The 15,827-nt window shown below is 39.6% G+C and overlaps 1 protein-coding gene across 5 annotated transcripts in view; it reads left to right on the top strand.

Moving 5' to 3' along the window:
- GBE1 (1,4-alpha-glucan branching enzyme 1) overlaps nucleotides 1-15,827 on the top strand; it is a 303,297-nt gene that overhangs the window by 140,070 nt on the left and 147,400 nt on the right. For all 5 annotated transcript variants that reach the window (XM_073304014.1, XM_073304034.1, XM_073304024.1 and 2 more), the window contains 3 exons: nucleotides 3,206-3,341; nucleotides 5,774-5,864; nucleotides 7,272-7,481. In XM_073304014.1, the coding sequence (XP_073160115.1) occupies nucleotides 3,206-3,341; nucleotides 5,774-5,864; nucleotides 7,272-7,481 (437 nt within the window). The remainder of the gene's footprint in view (nucleotides 1-3,205; nucleotides 3,342-5,773; nucleotides 5,865-7,271; nucleotides 7,482-15,827) is intronic.

The raw sequence follows: 15,827 nt of genomic DNA, 5'->3' as shown, positions 1-15,827 counted from the left end.
GGCATGGTAGGCTTGCCACGTCTGTCAATGAGGAGTTATTGGAACTAGTTATGAAGTTGTGGCAGATCCCAACATCTGTGGCACCCACATCTAAGTAAGTTGATACATGTTATCAAGTTCCCTCAAAGAAATTTTTAAGGTTCCTGCATCTACTGAGTCTCAAAACACTGGTGGTGACAGCAGTGAATGAAAGAGCCAAACAGCGATGGTCTCCAAATATGACACGCACAGAGAAGGACCCTACAAACTTGACTTTTTTAGTAGAAAAATCTATTCCCCAGATTGTCTCCAGATGTGAATTTGAAATTATCAAGATCTTCTGTTAAAACACAACTATCTCACCTGGGAAAAGGGTGTCACAATTAATATAAAAGCTCCCATAGGAACACAGTGGGGAGCTAAAATCTGTAGTGCTCAAAGGACAGTTAATAGCCCAAATATAACAATGGCTGCTTCATCACAGGGCTTCCGGGCTCCATTCTTGTGGAATACCCAAAGAGCCCAAACGTCAGTGGAGGACCTTGCATAGGTTCTATAGTAATAAAAATAATAATTTGAAGTTTGTGATTGATCAGTGTGCAAACAGTTGAAGGCCTTTAATCATTAAAGGATTTGAGAGCCACTCTCTGCTCATTGAGCATATACTTGCCAGCACCAAGGAGAAAGCAGATCACAGCCTCAGCCTGATGATGCTTTGGGATATCTACACCTTGCTACTGTCACCCACAGATAGTATTGGAACCACAATGGAAGGAGCAAAGGCTCCAGTGCAGGAAACCCTCTCCCACTGCATCCTTGGTGCATGCTGCTTCACAGCAACAAGTTTGATTTGATCATCAAGAGCTAATCAGAACCATTTCAGGAGTTATACCCCCTCGTTGCCCCCCCCCACACGTGTGTGCATGCGCACACACTTAATGACTACTTTTTTTTTTTAATTGTTGAGGAATTCTGGAACCAGATCACCTAAGACGACTGAGTCCTGAAAACTATTTTAAAAAGGGGTATTTTATCCAATTCCAGGTCCATACTAGCCCAACCCTTCTTCCCTTTTCCTTTCCAGGGACCCCTCTTACAAGATACTGTTAAATCAAGAATTAGATACCCTTTTGCAACTTGCAACTCCCATTACTTTTTATTCCCAAAGAACGGAGGTTGGCATCTGATTATAGACTTTGATATCACAGCAGATTCATCCGTAACTACAAGTTCAGGATGCTAACCCTGGTCTCAATTATCCCCTCATTAAATACTCAAGATGGATTTGTGGTTCTCAGCTTTGGGATGCTTCTTTCTGTCTGTCCATATACCTAGCACAGAGAGAATACTTCATAGTGAGGGACTTACTACCAATACATGGTCCTGCCCTTTAGTCTTTGCATGGCACCAACACATATTCAGCAAGAGTGTAGCAGGCACAGCCCACTTAAGAACACATTACGGTCTGGTATATTCAGACCTGGACAACTGGCTGATCTGGGTAAAATTTTCCCAGCAGGTGATCAATGACCAGCTTGATTCACATTGTCTTACGGCCCTTTACCACATAGGGGCTCCAAATGAACATGGGAAAATCCTCACTTTGCTAACCCAAACTACAGAATTTATAGGAGTAATGTTAGATCTGAGGTCAGGAAGAGCTTAGCTACCACAGGAGAGGTTCCAGGCAATAGGAGGACTCCTCAATCTGCAGGCTCACCCTCCAGATGCATCCTTCTTTGGTGACATGGCCTTCTGCACCCATGTCTCAATTTGCCAGACTTTACCTATGTTGTATGCAGAGAAGTTGAAATCCATGTATCTATACATAAAGCATCATATGGATATGATGGTGGAAGTCTTTCAAGAAGTCTTCTCACTATTAGGTTGGTGGAAGGATGCGTTCCACAACCTGCCATCCTTTTCTTTCACTACAAAGTTGTATACTACCTGGATTCTTTATTGATGAAGGAACTGAGAGGCTGTTGGGCCTACTTCATCATGTCCGCAGGTGTGTGGGGAGGCCAGGGGGACATCTAGAGTGCAATCGTGGCCCAAAGGACACTGACAGCCAAAAATACAGTCCCCCTCCCATGGGGCATATGTGGACAAGAAGTGGAATGCATGTGGACAATTCAGCTCAAAGAGCCAGAGTAAATAACTATTCTTTCCCCCTTTCTTCCCTTTCCCCACCCCTTTTATTTTTTGGCCACTGTGTGCAGGAAAATATTTGTTGGGCTTTTTTCAACCCTCTTTCAAAAGTTTTATTTCAAAAAACTTTTCCAATTTGGAAAAGTTCACCTGACAAAAGGAAAATGAAATGCAGTGACTTTGCCACCCTGTAACCTTTTCCAAATTCGGAGAAATTTTGAAAAAAATAATATGGGGAAAAGTTTGTATTTGTGTTGGTGCTGGTGGTAGCGAAAACCTTGGACATGAGTCCTTTTTGACATTGAATGCAATAGAATGAAAGGAATGGATGGCAGGGGAGAGAGAGAATAAATTCAAAACTTGGAAAATTTTATCCCAACAAATTTCCTGGGAGGGGGAAAAAAATGAACTTGGAATACAAACTCCTTACCTGATTTTTTTTCAGAGGTTTTTTGACCTACTCTGATAGTAACATTTGAAAGGTTGTCTTTCGAACTGTACTTAATGAATGCTTATATTCTGTAAAAACTCAGTTCCACTCAGCTGGGAACTTTTCTACCTGATATTGACAAAGGAATTTTTATGTCCTGCACTAGACAGAAGAATGTGCTTTACTTAAAACCCTCCCTCTCAAAAAAAACCCCAAGAAGCAAACAAAAAAAAAAAACCCAAAAACTTTTTTCCCCATTAAATTGAGTAGATCTGACTAAGAATACAATCAGCAGACCAGTTTTCTGTGTGCTGTTTTAAAGTCACTTTTTCACAAATCAGCACTTCAATACATTGGTGCAATGAAGTTATGGAAGTACTGACCGTAAGGATGTCAAGTAAAGAGTGGAAGAAAAAAAAAATCAAAGAAATTGATCAATCTCCATATTGGAGTAATTTTTTTTTGTATTTACCATTTTAATTGCATTAATCTAGAGGGAATATGTTGCATTACAATTTTCTTACCTGATTTTAAAATCAATATACTGGGTCTTTTTTCTCTTACTTGTGTAAACGGTGTGTTTATATAACAAGATTGACATTCTCAGATGCTGTGTTTTAATGACAACCATTTTCTATTCAATAGCGCAAACATCCTCAACCAAAGAAACCAAAAAGCTTAAGAATTTATGAATCTCACGTGGGAATTGCTTCTCCAGATGGGAAAGTTGCTTCTTATAAAAACTTTACGTATAACATACTACCTAAAATAAAGGATCTTGGTAAGTAACATGCTTCTTGGTGAGATGCATATAGAGAGAAATTTGTAATGAGTTTCTGCTCTTATTGGAAAAGATAATGGAGTGTTTTGGGGTGTGGGGAATGAAGCTTAAATGTACTATAGAAATTTATTTTTAGGGTATTAATAATTGCTTTAATTAAATAATGAAATGAAATGGACAGGAATTAGGGTATATGGATCAAAGATACTCTCTTTTACAGTTTTAAGTAAAATTTCATTCCTTAGAACTAGATAAATATTTGTCATTTACTTTCAGTCTGAAAACAAAGCTGTATTAATGCCAGACACTCATTACAAATAATTGAAAACAGATTACTTGCCGATGTGCCAGCTACATTTTTATTTTTCTATTTATTTATAGAAAAAGTACTGTATCTAGTTTTACTAAGTTTATTCTGTGAAGTGTGACAATTTTAAGTGATAATTTGAATGTTCCAGTATTACATAGCAAGTAACATGAGCAGTTCTGTTTAGGAAAGAATTGTGGTGTATTATTGTAACTGTATAGGCTGTAGATGAAATTGTTGGAATGATTATCTAAAAAAAAAGCTAATTATTTATCTGATTTTGTGCTTTAAGAGTTGTTGCACTTTGGCACATAAAAGATTACATGAGCACTTGCTAGCCATTACCCTACAATGATGATATGCCCTACTGTATTTGGAACTGGAAATAATATGCTAACCATATTTGGTATCTATGGCAAACGTTGGCATATTAATGACAGCTAGTAAAACCAGATATGAAGTCAAACACTATATACACACAGAGTTCATCCACATACTAACAGAACCAGCCATAAATAAACTATAATGATTTATATTAAAGTCAGTGTTTGACCAAAAAAAAAAAAAAAAAAAGGCTTTAGTCATTCACTACAGTTAAGCTGACTGCCAGAGTGAGTAAGTTTCTGTATTTCGGGACCCCCAATCAAAATAAGCTAAAAATACAGAGTTAACACTTGATCTTGTGATGCTGTTATTTTCTCTTGTAAACTAATCTTCTGCTTTCCAGGAGGCTAATATATTCAGTAGAAATCTGAAAGCATGCAACTCTGCCTACAGATTTTTCCTTAGGGGAGGAGGAATGTCATGGATATAATGCAAAATGGTGTCAGACAACAAAATAACAATAATATAAATGTATCCACAATATCAGTCATTTGCCTGATTTAAATTGTATCTACCTGTTTGTAGCCAGACCTACTTAAGGATTTGTTATTTTTAATAATTCTTAAGGGGCACTCTTTTTGTCAGAATGCTGAAATATTAAAAGTGTGAAGAAATATACACAAGGCAAACAACAAGATAAATTGTAAGCAAATAAAATGATAGTAATTTCAAATAGTTTGTACTGTTCATTTACAAAAATGTTGTGGGTAACCATGCAACGATCCGCAATTATATAACGGCTATATACCTTAGACAAATTGCTAAGCTAATGCCAGCCCCCTTTTTTTAATAGTAACTATTTGACTTTGAGGGCAAAAGTAAGCATGACGTCATAGCTAAATTAAATAAACAGGATAAAGTTAGGCGGAAACATAGGCTAAACGATATGCTGAGGATTTGAGTTAAAACAAATAATAAAGAGAAGCTGTGGTCTCAACAGGCTTTTCAAATAGACCTGAAGGTTATCGCTTGCTGATAGGACATTTTTTTGCTGATATTAGAGTTAGCTTAGCAGAGATTTGTTTTAGGTACCACAGTTTCATCATTAAAATATAATTTTTCCCTTTAGATTTTTTTCATTTAATATCATAGTGAAACACTTTTGGGTTGAATAAGGGACCAAAAAACTAACAAACCCCAAACTTTTTCTTGGTTCTCAGCTGTTTCAGTAAGCTCAAAACAGAATTATACAGCTTTAATGTTCTTTTTGAAAGATTCCTTGAGGGAAATGAGTTTGGAAAGAAAATATGTAATGATTAAAGACGGAAATAAAATGTGTTTGAAATATTAAGAAAAATCTTGGTAAAGCACAAGATATAGCACTATTAATCAGTTACTCTTACTTTGCTTTCATGACAACTCTGTAAATATCAAAAGTGCATCTGAAGTTCAGGACATGCAGATTGGTGGTGTTAATTTCACTTCAGAATATTAAGATTATATTTGCATATCTTTTATTGCTTGTTCAAACTGATAGATTCAATATATCTATTCATATGTAGATCACCTGAGAAACTGACCTTCCCATTTTTTATGGGAAGGTCATACAAGTATAAAATGTTAAAATGGCATTACTTTTAAGAAAGACTGAGTCTGTGGTTAATTATTAATTGGACATTAGAGATTTAGAACCAGATAAAATAAGGAGAAAGAAGCAGTTTAGACATATTTGAAATACTAGAAAAGTTAATTGTATATCAAATTATTATTTAGACATGTAACTGTGGGATTTTTTTAACAGGATACAATTGTGTTCAGCTGATGGCTATTATGGAACATGCTTACTATGCCAGTTTTGGTTATCAAATCACAAGTTTTTTTGCAGCATCAAGGTATGTTTTCTAAGGACTTATGCACACCTTTCGCTTTTTTCTGTGGTTGGTGAAATAGTATTTAAATGTAGACAAATAGCACAATGCACTGTAGACATTAAATGTAGACAAATAGCTTAATGCACTGTAAGAATTCTGACATCATATCCAGACCTTGCTTTGTATTGAGTTTTTTTCTTCTAATAAATCAAACCAGCTGTCTATAATTATCAGTTCTATATAAAAGTTTAATATAGTGTACAGTACAATAGAAAGGTCATGAGAAATTTTAATTGGCAAAGCATTTTGATCCCAGCTTCTGCACTTTAGGATCTCAGCTGTGTGTTTTTTATCCATAGAAACTGTTGTACAAAATTGAGAATTCTCACAAATGATGTCCAGCATGTTTTGTTGTGGTAAATAAAAGCATCTTTAAGGTACTTGTTCATAACAGGTATTGCTTAATCATTTTGCTTTACAAAAAGGGTAGTCATGTAATGAAATGACTGGTTGCACATCCTATAGGAATTAAATTTATTTCATACTCATAGCAAACTGTATTTAGATGGCTTTGAGGCCCATCAGCTTGTAGAAATAGGCGATGGTTAAAGATAAATTGTTCAAGAAAATGAAGGTAAATTTGAATGTTATGTTTAAGCTTCATCAAGAAGAAAACTGACAAACTGAAAAACTTAGGAAGCTTTAATTGGTTTTATTTAGCTGAACAAATTGCACATTGTATATTGAGACAGCCTTTGATGATTTTAAAAGAATGAAGTGAACTCTAATAATGGCACCAAGTAAGTAAATGTCGGATAACAACTTGCAAAGAGGTGGCAAACTTTGGGTGGGGGTGTTATTTTCATTATTTCATACTCATTTGAATCCATAGTAGTTTCCAAGTCATGGATTATTTAATTCTAATCATATAGAAATTTGTGAAGTTTGTGTACTAAATAAGAAAATAGTTTACATTAAATATGAAAAGTACAGGTGCAAAGTGTGTTAAACTGCTTAAAAGTAAGACTGTAAAAGTTGAAATGTGTTTCATAAATATCCAAGACTAGTTTTTGTTTTTCTTTTTCCCTGAAGTGATTGGAGGAAAAAGCTCAAATTTGGGGGCAACCCTACTTTTTAAAACTTTGAACATGCCTAAATGATGATTTATAATTTAGTCAGCATATAGTGTACTGTTTTGTTTAAATGTCTTTATTGTCAGTTTGTATTGCACAATTGCTTCTCCAACAGGGGGGAATTGTGACTATCTGATGATCGATCATTCCCACTACATGGGAGTTCCCTAGTAAATTACATAAGCTTTTATCTGTTAACTCTATGAATGTATAGTTTTCTGCATAAACCATATTCAGCCTTTTTTTTTTAATTTAGGTTACCTCTGCCTAATGCATTGTATTTTCATGCTTGCAGCCGTTATGGAACCCCAGATGATCTGAAGGAATTGATTGACGTTGCCCACTCATTGGGAATTACTGTTCTATTGGATGTTGTACACAGCCATGCATCAAATAACTCTGAGGATGGTCTGAACAAATTTGATGGTACAGATTCCTGCTTTTTCCATTCCGGTCCTAGAGGAACGCATAGTCTTTGGGACAGCAGACTTTTTGACTATTCAAAGTATGTACGAAACCATGTAGCAGTTTTTAGTGGTAATTATTTTTCCTCAGTTACACTAAAAATTGAATGTTCGCCAAATTAGAACAGTTCTATACTGTAAATATAATCGATGCAACAGTTTGCATACATAAAATGTATTGTCTGCAATCTAAGGGCTTGTCTAGATGGGGAATTCACAGGGTAGTTAGTGCATAACAGCTATGGTGTGAACTCAGAGTGCAAAAGTTATTTCACACTAACCCCTAAATTTGACAGTGGATTCACCTAAACTACACAAAGGTACTCTTAGCCCTGGTCTACGCTAGTGTGGGGGTCGACCTAAGATACGCAACTTCGCATAGCTGAAGTCGGCGTATCTTAGGTCGACTTACCTGGCCATGAGGACACCGGCGAGTTGGCTGCTGCCACTCCCTTGTCAACTCCGCTTCCACCTGTTGCGAGCTGGAGTTCCGGAGTCGACAGGGAGTGCGTTCGCGGATTGATTTATCTCATCTAGACAAGACGCAATACATCGATCGATCGCTACCTGCTGATCCGGGGGGTAGTGAAGGCCTGCCCTTAGTGTGGAATAAGAGTTTCCACCCATGGAGCTAGTGCAGGATAGCTGTTGAGCAATAGCTATTCCTCACTAGTTATTCAGGGCTTTTCCCTGTATAGAGAAGACCTAAGTAATGCTCTACATTTAATCTTGTGTGTTTATGCATTTATATCATCCTTCTTACCATAACAGCTGTGTTCCTAACAAATCATTACTACAGCATAAAGGTTTACATTTGGTACATTTTTTGTTTTTTCCTCCCTCTGAGGCAGCAAGGATTAGATATTGATACATAGTAGTCATCTTTTTTCCATATTAAGCTGATTATTTCAGTGATGTGGCTGTGGGAAAGCTTAGTTGCACAAGTGATGACCACAAATCTCACCACTTTCAGAGAAGAGTTCCATAGGCTTAGGCCAGCTGCCATCAGAACTCCTCCTGTTGCTTCCTCAAACCTCAAAGGTTTCATGCTTTGAGGTTGACAGTGTCATAGTTTCGAAGGATTGTAACAGTCTAGGGAGGTCACTGTTTCAGAGGAAATCTGTTGGTAATTTAGGCCAATCTCATGGAGAGCCCTGAAGACTGAGGGTTTCCACATGGTATTGAGTAAGTGATAGGTGTAATGTGATACATAACATAAGCACTGTGCCATTACATAGGATGAACTGTTTCTATCTTACCTTCTGATTAAAATAACTTCTTGGTAATTAGACCTTAATTAACAAATACACTTAAAATTCATGATGACAACGGGATGTATTGTCATTACTGCTAATCATAACTGCTTGGTGTTACAAGACTTGCAGTTACTCTCTAAACCTATATTCAGATTACTTGAGTCACAGTTTGCTATGACCCATCCCAAAATTTTAATTTCAATACATGGTTACATATTATGTACATATGTTAGATATTATATCTAAATAAATGCACTAAATCCATTTCTCCAGAACAAGGCAACTAATTGGCCTTTCTAGAAGAAAGGTCGAGATAGTGGAACTTGTATGGAATACTAAAGCTTACCCCTCTATTTTGGATTAACATTTAAATCCAGTTTGAAGGTGTCACATTCCTTCCTTCTTGCACAGTAGTTCATCATCTCTTAATTCCACTGGAAAAAAAGGACATGATCATTTCAGGTGCTTATTTCACTTTGAATACCTTTAGACATCACTAGAGGTGACATTAGCTCTACAAATTTGGTTATTTTTTACGTGTTTCCTGATGTAAATGTTTCCATAGCAGAGTTCAGCAGACCTACAAATGGATTGTGATGAATCATCTCTAATGAACTGGGGAGGGGGAGTTGAATAATTAAGACTTGAGGCCAGGGATGAATTAAATAGCTCCTTCCAGAAGGGAACTTAATGCCCTCCTGAAGTCATGTAATGACACAGAGAATATGCTTATATTTCATGCTTGTATTTCATACAACTTGCTTAACTTTTAGTTTGGTTTTCAACATGTGTTGCCTCATACAAGTTAGAGGTTCAAAGGTTAAGCAAACGTTGAGACATTCTCTGTGCTCTCACGGGGGAGGACCACTGTGGCTTGGTTTGTTAGCTAATGGGTAAAATTTAATGTTCTGTGATTTGTTTCCTCAACAAAAAAGTATCTCTAGTAAATGTAGATCTTCTTTTTTTCCAAAATTTTGTGTGTTCCTATAGGTCATAACACCATGTGATGACCTGGCTTTAGGTCCAAAATTTCCTAATGTAATCCTACTACTTGTAGCAAAGATATTTTGCCTCAACCATTATACTGGGAATTTATAGCAAAGGTTCAGTGTCAAAACATTCAGTACTTGACATGGTTTCATTTAGATTATGCAGAAAAGGTTGAAGGTTTCCTTATATGGGAGTATATCTTGAACAAAACCAGAGTGGGACTAGAATCAAAGTTTGAGTCTGTCTAAGACCTATCTTATTCAGCTGTTTCAGGTATTGATTGATTATAAGGCATGTTAACATTCACACTGGCACATGAATGGATCTAATGTCCAGAACAGGCATGTGTAAGAACAGTTGGGAGTAGACATTGACTGCTTACAGGGCTTCAGACTTTCATTTCTATTTTAAAAAGAAAGAAAAGAAAAGAAAAATAGTTGAATAACATACTGAAGTTTTACTTGCTAGACAGTCTCTTCAGTCTTCTGTTCATATAAACTTTTCTACTGTACAGCACGTGCCCCAAAATCTCTCTTCTCTACTGGGAATAATTGTTAAATCTACAGCTACTCAAACCTCTAATACAACGAATGCAAAATTTTATTTCAGAATCCAGAGAAACTAGTTCTGTTCCTTGAAAGAGATTAAGAAGCAGTTGGTTTATCAAACTAATCCGTCTGGATTTCAGTTTGAAAGCCAGGACCTAAAGAAATATAATTTGTCTCACAAGGTTTCAAGATTATTCAGTTGGGTAGGAGGGTGACTGTGAATGCTAAATATAACAGAAAGTGGCAAGGATCTGTAGACACTTCCATATAAAGCAAAACCAAGGGACTTGTACCTTGGGTGTCATTTTGAAGTCTCTTGGTCTGATTGTCCTATCACTTATTTTGGTTTAAATGGAGAGTGACTTTAATTAAATCAATAATTACATAGGTGACCTGTGTTTTGAATCTCCAGAAAAAGTGCAATGTATCTTGGAATTCACTTTTGAAAGCTTAGAGTTGAAGGGGACAGAGAGCATGGGGGAATGAAAGGAAGGACTGTTCTCCTGTGACGGTGGGGGAGGGGGGAGAATGGGGGTGGCAGGGGTGAAAGTAATTTAAAGGACTTGCCGGTACTCCAGAGCCCTGAGGAGGAGGCGGGGCCTCTACCGGAAGAGGCAGGGCCTTTAAATCCCCAGGCCCTTTAAATCAGGATTTAAAGGCCCGGGGCAAGAGCTGTGGTGGTAGCAGCAGCTGGGAGCCCTGGGCCCTTTAAATTGCTGACGGAGTCCCGCGGGTCCAGCAGCAGGGCCCAGGGCTCTGGCTGCCGCTACCCTCCAGAACCCTTTAAATTGTCCCTGGAGCCTGTTGCTGGAGCCCTGGGGTAGCGGCAGCGGGGCTCTTGCAGCTATTTAAAGGGCCCGGGGTGGTAGAGGCAGTGGGAGCACCGGACCCTTTAAATAGACACCAGAGCCCTGCCGCTACTATCCCAGGACTCCGGCAGGCTCCAGGGGCTATTTAAAGGGCCCGGGGCTCCTGCTGCCTCTACCGCCCCGGGCCCTTTAAATCATCCCCGGAGCCCTTGGGTAGCAGCAGTGGGGCTACAGCGGCGATTTAAAGGATCCGGGATGGTAGCGGCGGCAGGAGCCCTGGGCCCTTTAAATCACCACCCGAGCCCTGCTGCCGCTACCCCAGGGCTCCAGCAGCAGGGTTCTGGTAGCAGTTTAAAGGCCCAGGGCTCCAGCCACAGCTGAGAGCCCCAGGCCATTTAAATTGCCGCCTGCGGAAGCCGATCCGCCCCAGTTTGGTGCACCGGCTCTTGCCGGCAGTGGTGGCAGGTTTGTAGAAATTTTGGTGGTGCCCAGAACCTGCCCCCCCAACTCTGCCCCCCATCCCTAAAATTCCACCCCCAACCTGCCCAAGGCCCTGGGAGGGAGTTAGGGTGGGGGAGGAGGTCTGGGGTGCAGGGTGCAGGCTCTGGGAAGGAGTTCGGGATGGGATGGGAGGGGTTGCGGAGGGAGGGGGTGCAGGTTCTGGGATGGACTTTGGGGATGGGAGGGGGTGCAGGGGTGAGAGTTGTGGGGTGAGGCTGGGGATGGGTTTGGAGTGTGGCTGGGGATGAGGGGTTTGGGGTGTTGGAGAGGCTCAGGGCTAGGGCAGAGGGTCGGGGTGTGGGAAGATGAGAGCTCTGAGGTGGGGCAGGGCTGGGGACGAGTTTGTGGTGTAGGCAGGCTGCCCCAGGACTGGAGCCAAAGAGGACGACTCCCCCCAGCCCTCTCCCCACTGGCAGCAGCAAGCTCTGGGGTGGGGGCCCCCTACCACCCCCTTCCCCCGGCAGCACACTCACCCCAGCACTGTCACTGCACATGCTCCCACGGCCCCTCTGAGGTACAGAAATTTCCCTCGCCCCCCTGTGGTGGGTACCCGGGGGGGGGAGCTGCCATCACATGTGCACCTCGTACCCTGCTGCTGCCCCTCACTGTAGCCTCACTGGGGGTGGAGGATGGGGCTGCCCCTTTCCCAGCATGGGGCAGGAGTGGCAGCTGTACTGGTGGAGGGTCCTGCTGAAAAATGAAAGGGTCTGAGGGGGAAGGGCAGGGGAAAGGCAGCCTGCCCTGCCACTAGTGGATGGGGGACACTAGGATCCTGCAGCGGCAGTTGATGCAGGGAGGCAGCATGGAGCTGCAGGGAAGAGACAGGGATGCTCTGCTCCAGGACCCAGGGAGGCTCGTGGGGGCAACAAGGGGGACCAGGGGACACTTGGGGTAGGTGTGGGGGGGACAGCAGGTGGGACCAGGGGGGAGACCTGCCCCGAACATTAGTGGAGCCAGGCCTCTGGGCCCTCAATATTGCTGGAGCCACAAGCCCATATAACTCACCTCTGCTGCTTGCCGGTACCCGTACCAGGGTATACCATCTTACTTTCACCTTTGGGGGGGTGGAGAAGATCTGTGTTTAACTCATCCTGTTATCTAACTAGTGAAGACAAGGTAGTTTGTAGCTTTCCCTTGGGTTAGCAGGGCACGGTAAAGACTATGGGAGAGCATTGTTTTTACCTAAATCTGCTAATCTGTGTAAAAAACTACAAATTGCCTTGTCTGTGGCCTTGTCTTCACTAATAAAAATGTGATTTTTTTTTTTAACCTTGGGGTTATTAACGTAAGTGAGCTAACCAGATGTGAAAAAACATGGCATCACTCCACATAGACAGATTTTAATACTTGTTCTAACATGTTAGTTGATCAGTATTTTAGAGGTGTTTAAAAATTCCCTATCTTAAGTGCAAACATGTTTAAAATACCTAATTAAAATGTGTTAGCTCACAGTTTTTTTTCCTAGTCTAGTCAAGGCCTGAGAATTTGGCTTGATTCCACCCCCCGCCCCCGTATTAGTTGTCTCCTCACCATTCTTCCTAAAAGTTAAATCTTTGGCTCTTGTCATGTGACCTTTTGGGTCATATGACCCCTTCCCTGTGAAATCTGATCTTCCCCTGGCTGCTCGGAGCGCTCCAGTTAGGGGACTCGTAGCTGGGCTGGGGAGGATCAGGACTTGTCCTTTCCTTGCATGGCAGCTCTGCTGTTATGGAAAGATACCCAAAGCTTCTCAGATATGAATTTATTTTAAATCTGCATCCCATTTTTTGGTAAGTATTAATATCCACATTTCTAGATTCAGAACACAATTTTTACTTCTCAGATGCTCAGATGAATTAGATGGTTTATACAGTAAAAACGCTATATTCAACTGCTCTGAATTTCAAAACACTTTGGTGGTGAAATCCTGATGAATTATGTGGGAAGGCTTGTGGTGTCCATAACAGCAGACACCTGGTTAGAAAAGTGTGCATTTATTTTAAAGGAACACTCTTTTAATGTTTGTGCTAAAATGTTGTTGTTTTTAAAAACTTGGTACCATTTTGAAAACCTCTTCTGATACTGTGCTAGTGCTTGTGGCGCTCTGCCTAATACATAGAAGAGAAGGCAGCATGCCAAGACCATTCTCTTCTGTAGCGCTGAATTCTCAAAACCACCTCTTGAAGCATACTCTTTTTCTCAACTTTTCAGTGCTCTTTACTTACAGATACAGTTAAGGGTCTTTCAATTGCATTTGTGTGGTAACAATGACATCCAGTGGCAGGTCAGGTTTATCACAGGTGTGTATTCCTTGGGGATATCTTGAACATTATATCGCTGACTGGATTAAAGGTGATGTTCAGAATAACTATCAACCCATCATTGAATTAATAAGTGTGCTGAGTTTGTAGGTTTTTGGAACAATGTAGAGTCAAGAGTCGTTACAGCTTTACTCAAAGGAACTATATGTTGGGTTTCAAAAGTATAATATGAAGTCATACAAATGTGTTGGGTTTTTTTTCCTGATTATTTTTGGAAAGTTATATATTTGGTGTGGGAACTTGAAGCTTTGGATTAGTAAAAGTTGCTGCTTTAAAGACTAAAGGCTTAAAGTAAACATCTATGCTGTGTCTTTTCCCCTATTAACGTACTACCTAATTTACGTTGAGTACATGTATGATTTAAAAGCTACAGTATGCTACTTTTTTATCACCTTGATTCCAGTAGTCAGGATTTCCTAAAATGCATTAGAACCTCTAAATCCTAATTTTGAAACAAGACTAAAGTGAAGTGAATGGTATTTGTGTGCATCTTTTCTATGTTTTGTTTTACATAATGAAAACAAGCAGTTTATTTGCAGCTACGTATTTGTGGACTTAGCAGCGGGAATAGCAGCTAGGTCTAAAGGCCATCTAGTGTGGACTAAGAGTATTGTTGGACCTACCAAAAGAAGGAATGATGTACTGCAGCTTTACATTTTTCTAATGCCCTAACCACTAAAATAATACACAAAAAATTCCATCCCTGAACATATGGATTATAATATATGCAAACTACATATCCCTGAAAGAATTGCTTTAATTTTTAATACACAATCTTGCTGTTAGAAGCTTATTTTGTTTTGTGGTTTAAGTTTAGATTGATATGACAACATAAGCTTTAAAGCCACAGATGCTCTTTAACTTAGGAGATCTTGTGAGAACGTATAATTTCCTTTGAAGTATCCAGTTTCCTTTATTAACTCCCAACTTGGCAAACACAGCTGTGTGCGAAGTCTCTCAAATATAGCTGCAAAAACAATGATTTTGTGATAATTAAGTGATGTACTGATACATTGAGAAGTGGCATTGAAAAATTACATCCAATTTTCCTAAATTTTAAAATACATTATGATGGTCGCTACTTTTGAAAAATTAATTTAATTAAGTAAAGATGCAGTAGCATCTTAAGTACGGACACTTTTTTTTTGACAAAGACTTCGCTGATGCACCCCACCACGCAAAGACCCAATGTTCACTGCAGACATTTATTCCTGATCAACCTGATGCTCTAAATGCAAGCTTGTAACTTACAAAGAATTTTCATGTGATGAGTGCAGCAGATTATACAAGCAATTATAAGGTGACATGCCTATTCTGAATAGTAATTATTAATGAAAAGAGTAATTAAAATAAATACTTTTTCGTAATTGGTATTTTTATTTTTTTTATTGCCTCAGCCATCTTACTGTAGACAAGTTCTGTTTAATATATGTGGCATTACAGAAAAGTCATGTTTCAGAGAATAATTAAGCAATGAACCTCTTCTGGGGGAAAGATGGGAAAAGGGACATAAAGATGATTTTCAGCTGTGCTGAGCATCTATTGACTTCTGAGCCAAGGGGGGAAAATCTCATCTGCTGTAAAATGGTATAGCCATAATCAGCAGGTGGTTTTCTTTTCTGCCCACTTACCACTCCTAAGTGTATGCAGAGCTGTGACATTTGGATAGTAGGCAGATACTTTTTTATGTATTTACCCATTGCAAAGAAGAAAATTTGCAATTGTGGTAGTGTGGGGGGAGGTACTAAAACCTCCTTACATTTAACAAAATCAAACTGATGACAAGTGTCAAAACAGTGCATATAGTAACAGACGTTCCAGTGGTTAAAGTGCAGCAGTTCACTTGATACTGACCAGAAATACACCTGAAAACAGCCATCTATGTCATTTGTGAGTGGCATCTTTGTAACAAGACCTTAACTTTGCAGGAAAGGCAGAAAGGGGGACACTACCTACACCCACGGCTCCTTTTAAACCAGATTG

The sequence above is a fragment of the Lepidochelys kempii genome, chromosome 1, assembly GCF_965140265.1.
Source record: "Lepidochelys kempii isolate rLepKem1 chromosome 1, rLepKem1.hap2, whole genome shotgun sequence".
NCBI classification, from domain to species: domain Eukaryota; kingdom Metazoa; phylum Chordata; order Testudines; family Cheloniidae; genus Lepidochelys; species Lepidochelys kempii.
This window is presented reverse-complemented; position numbering and strand designations above follow the sequence as displayed.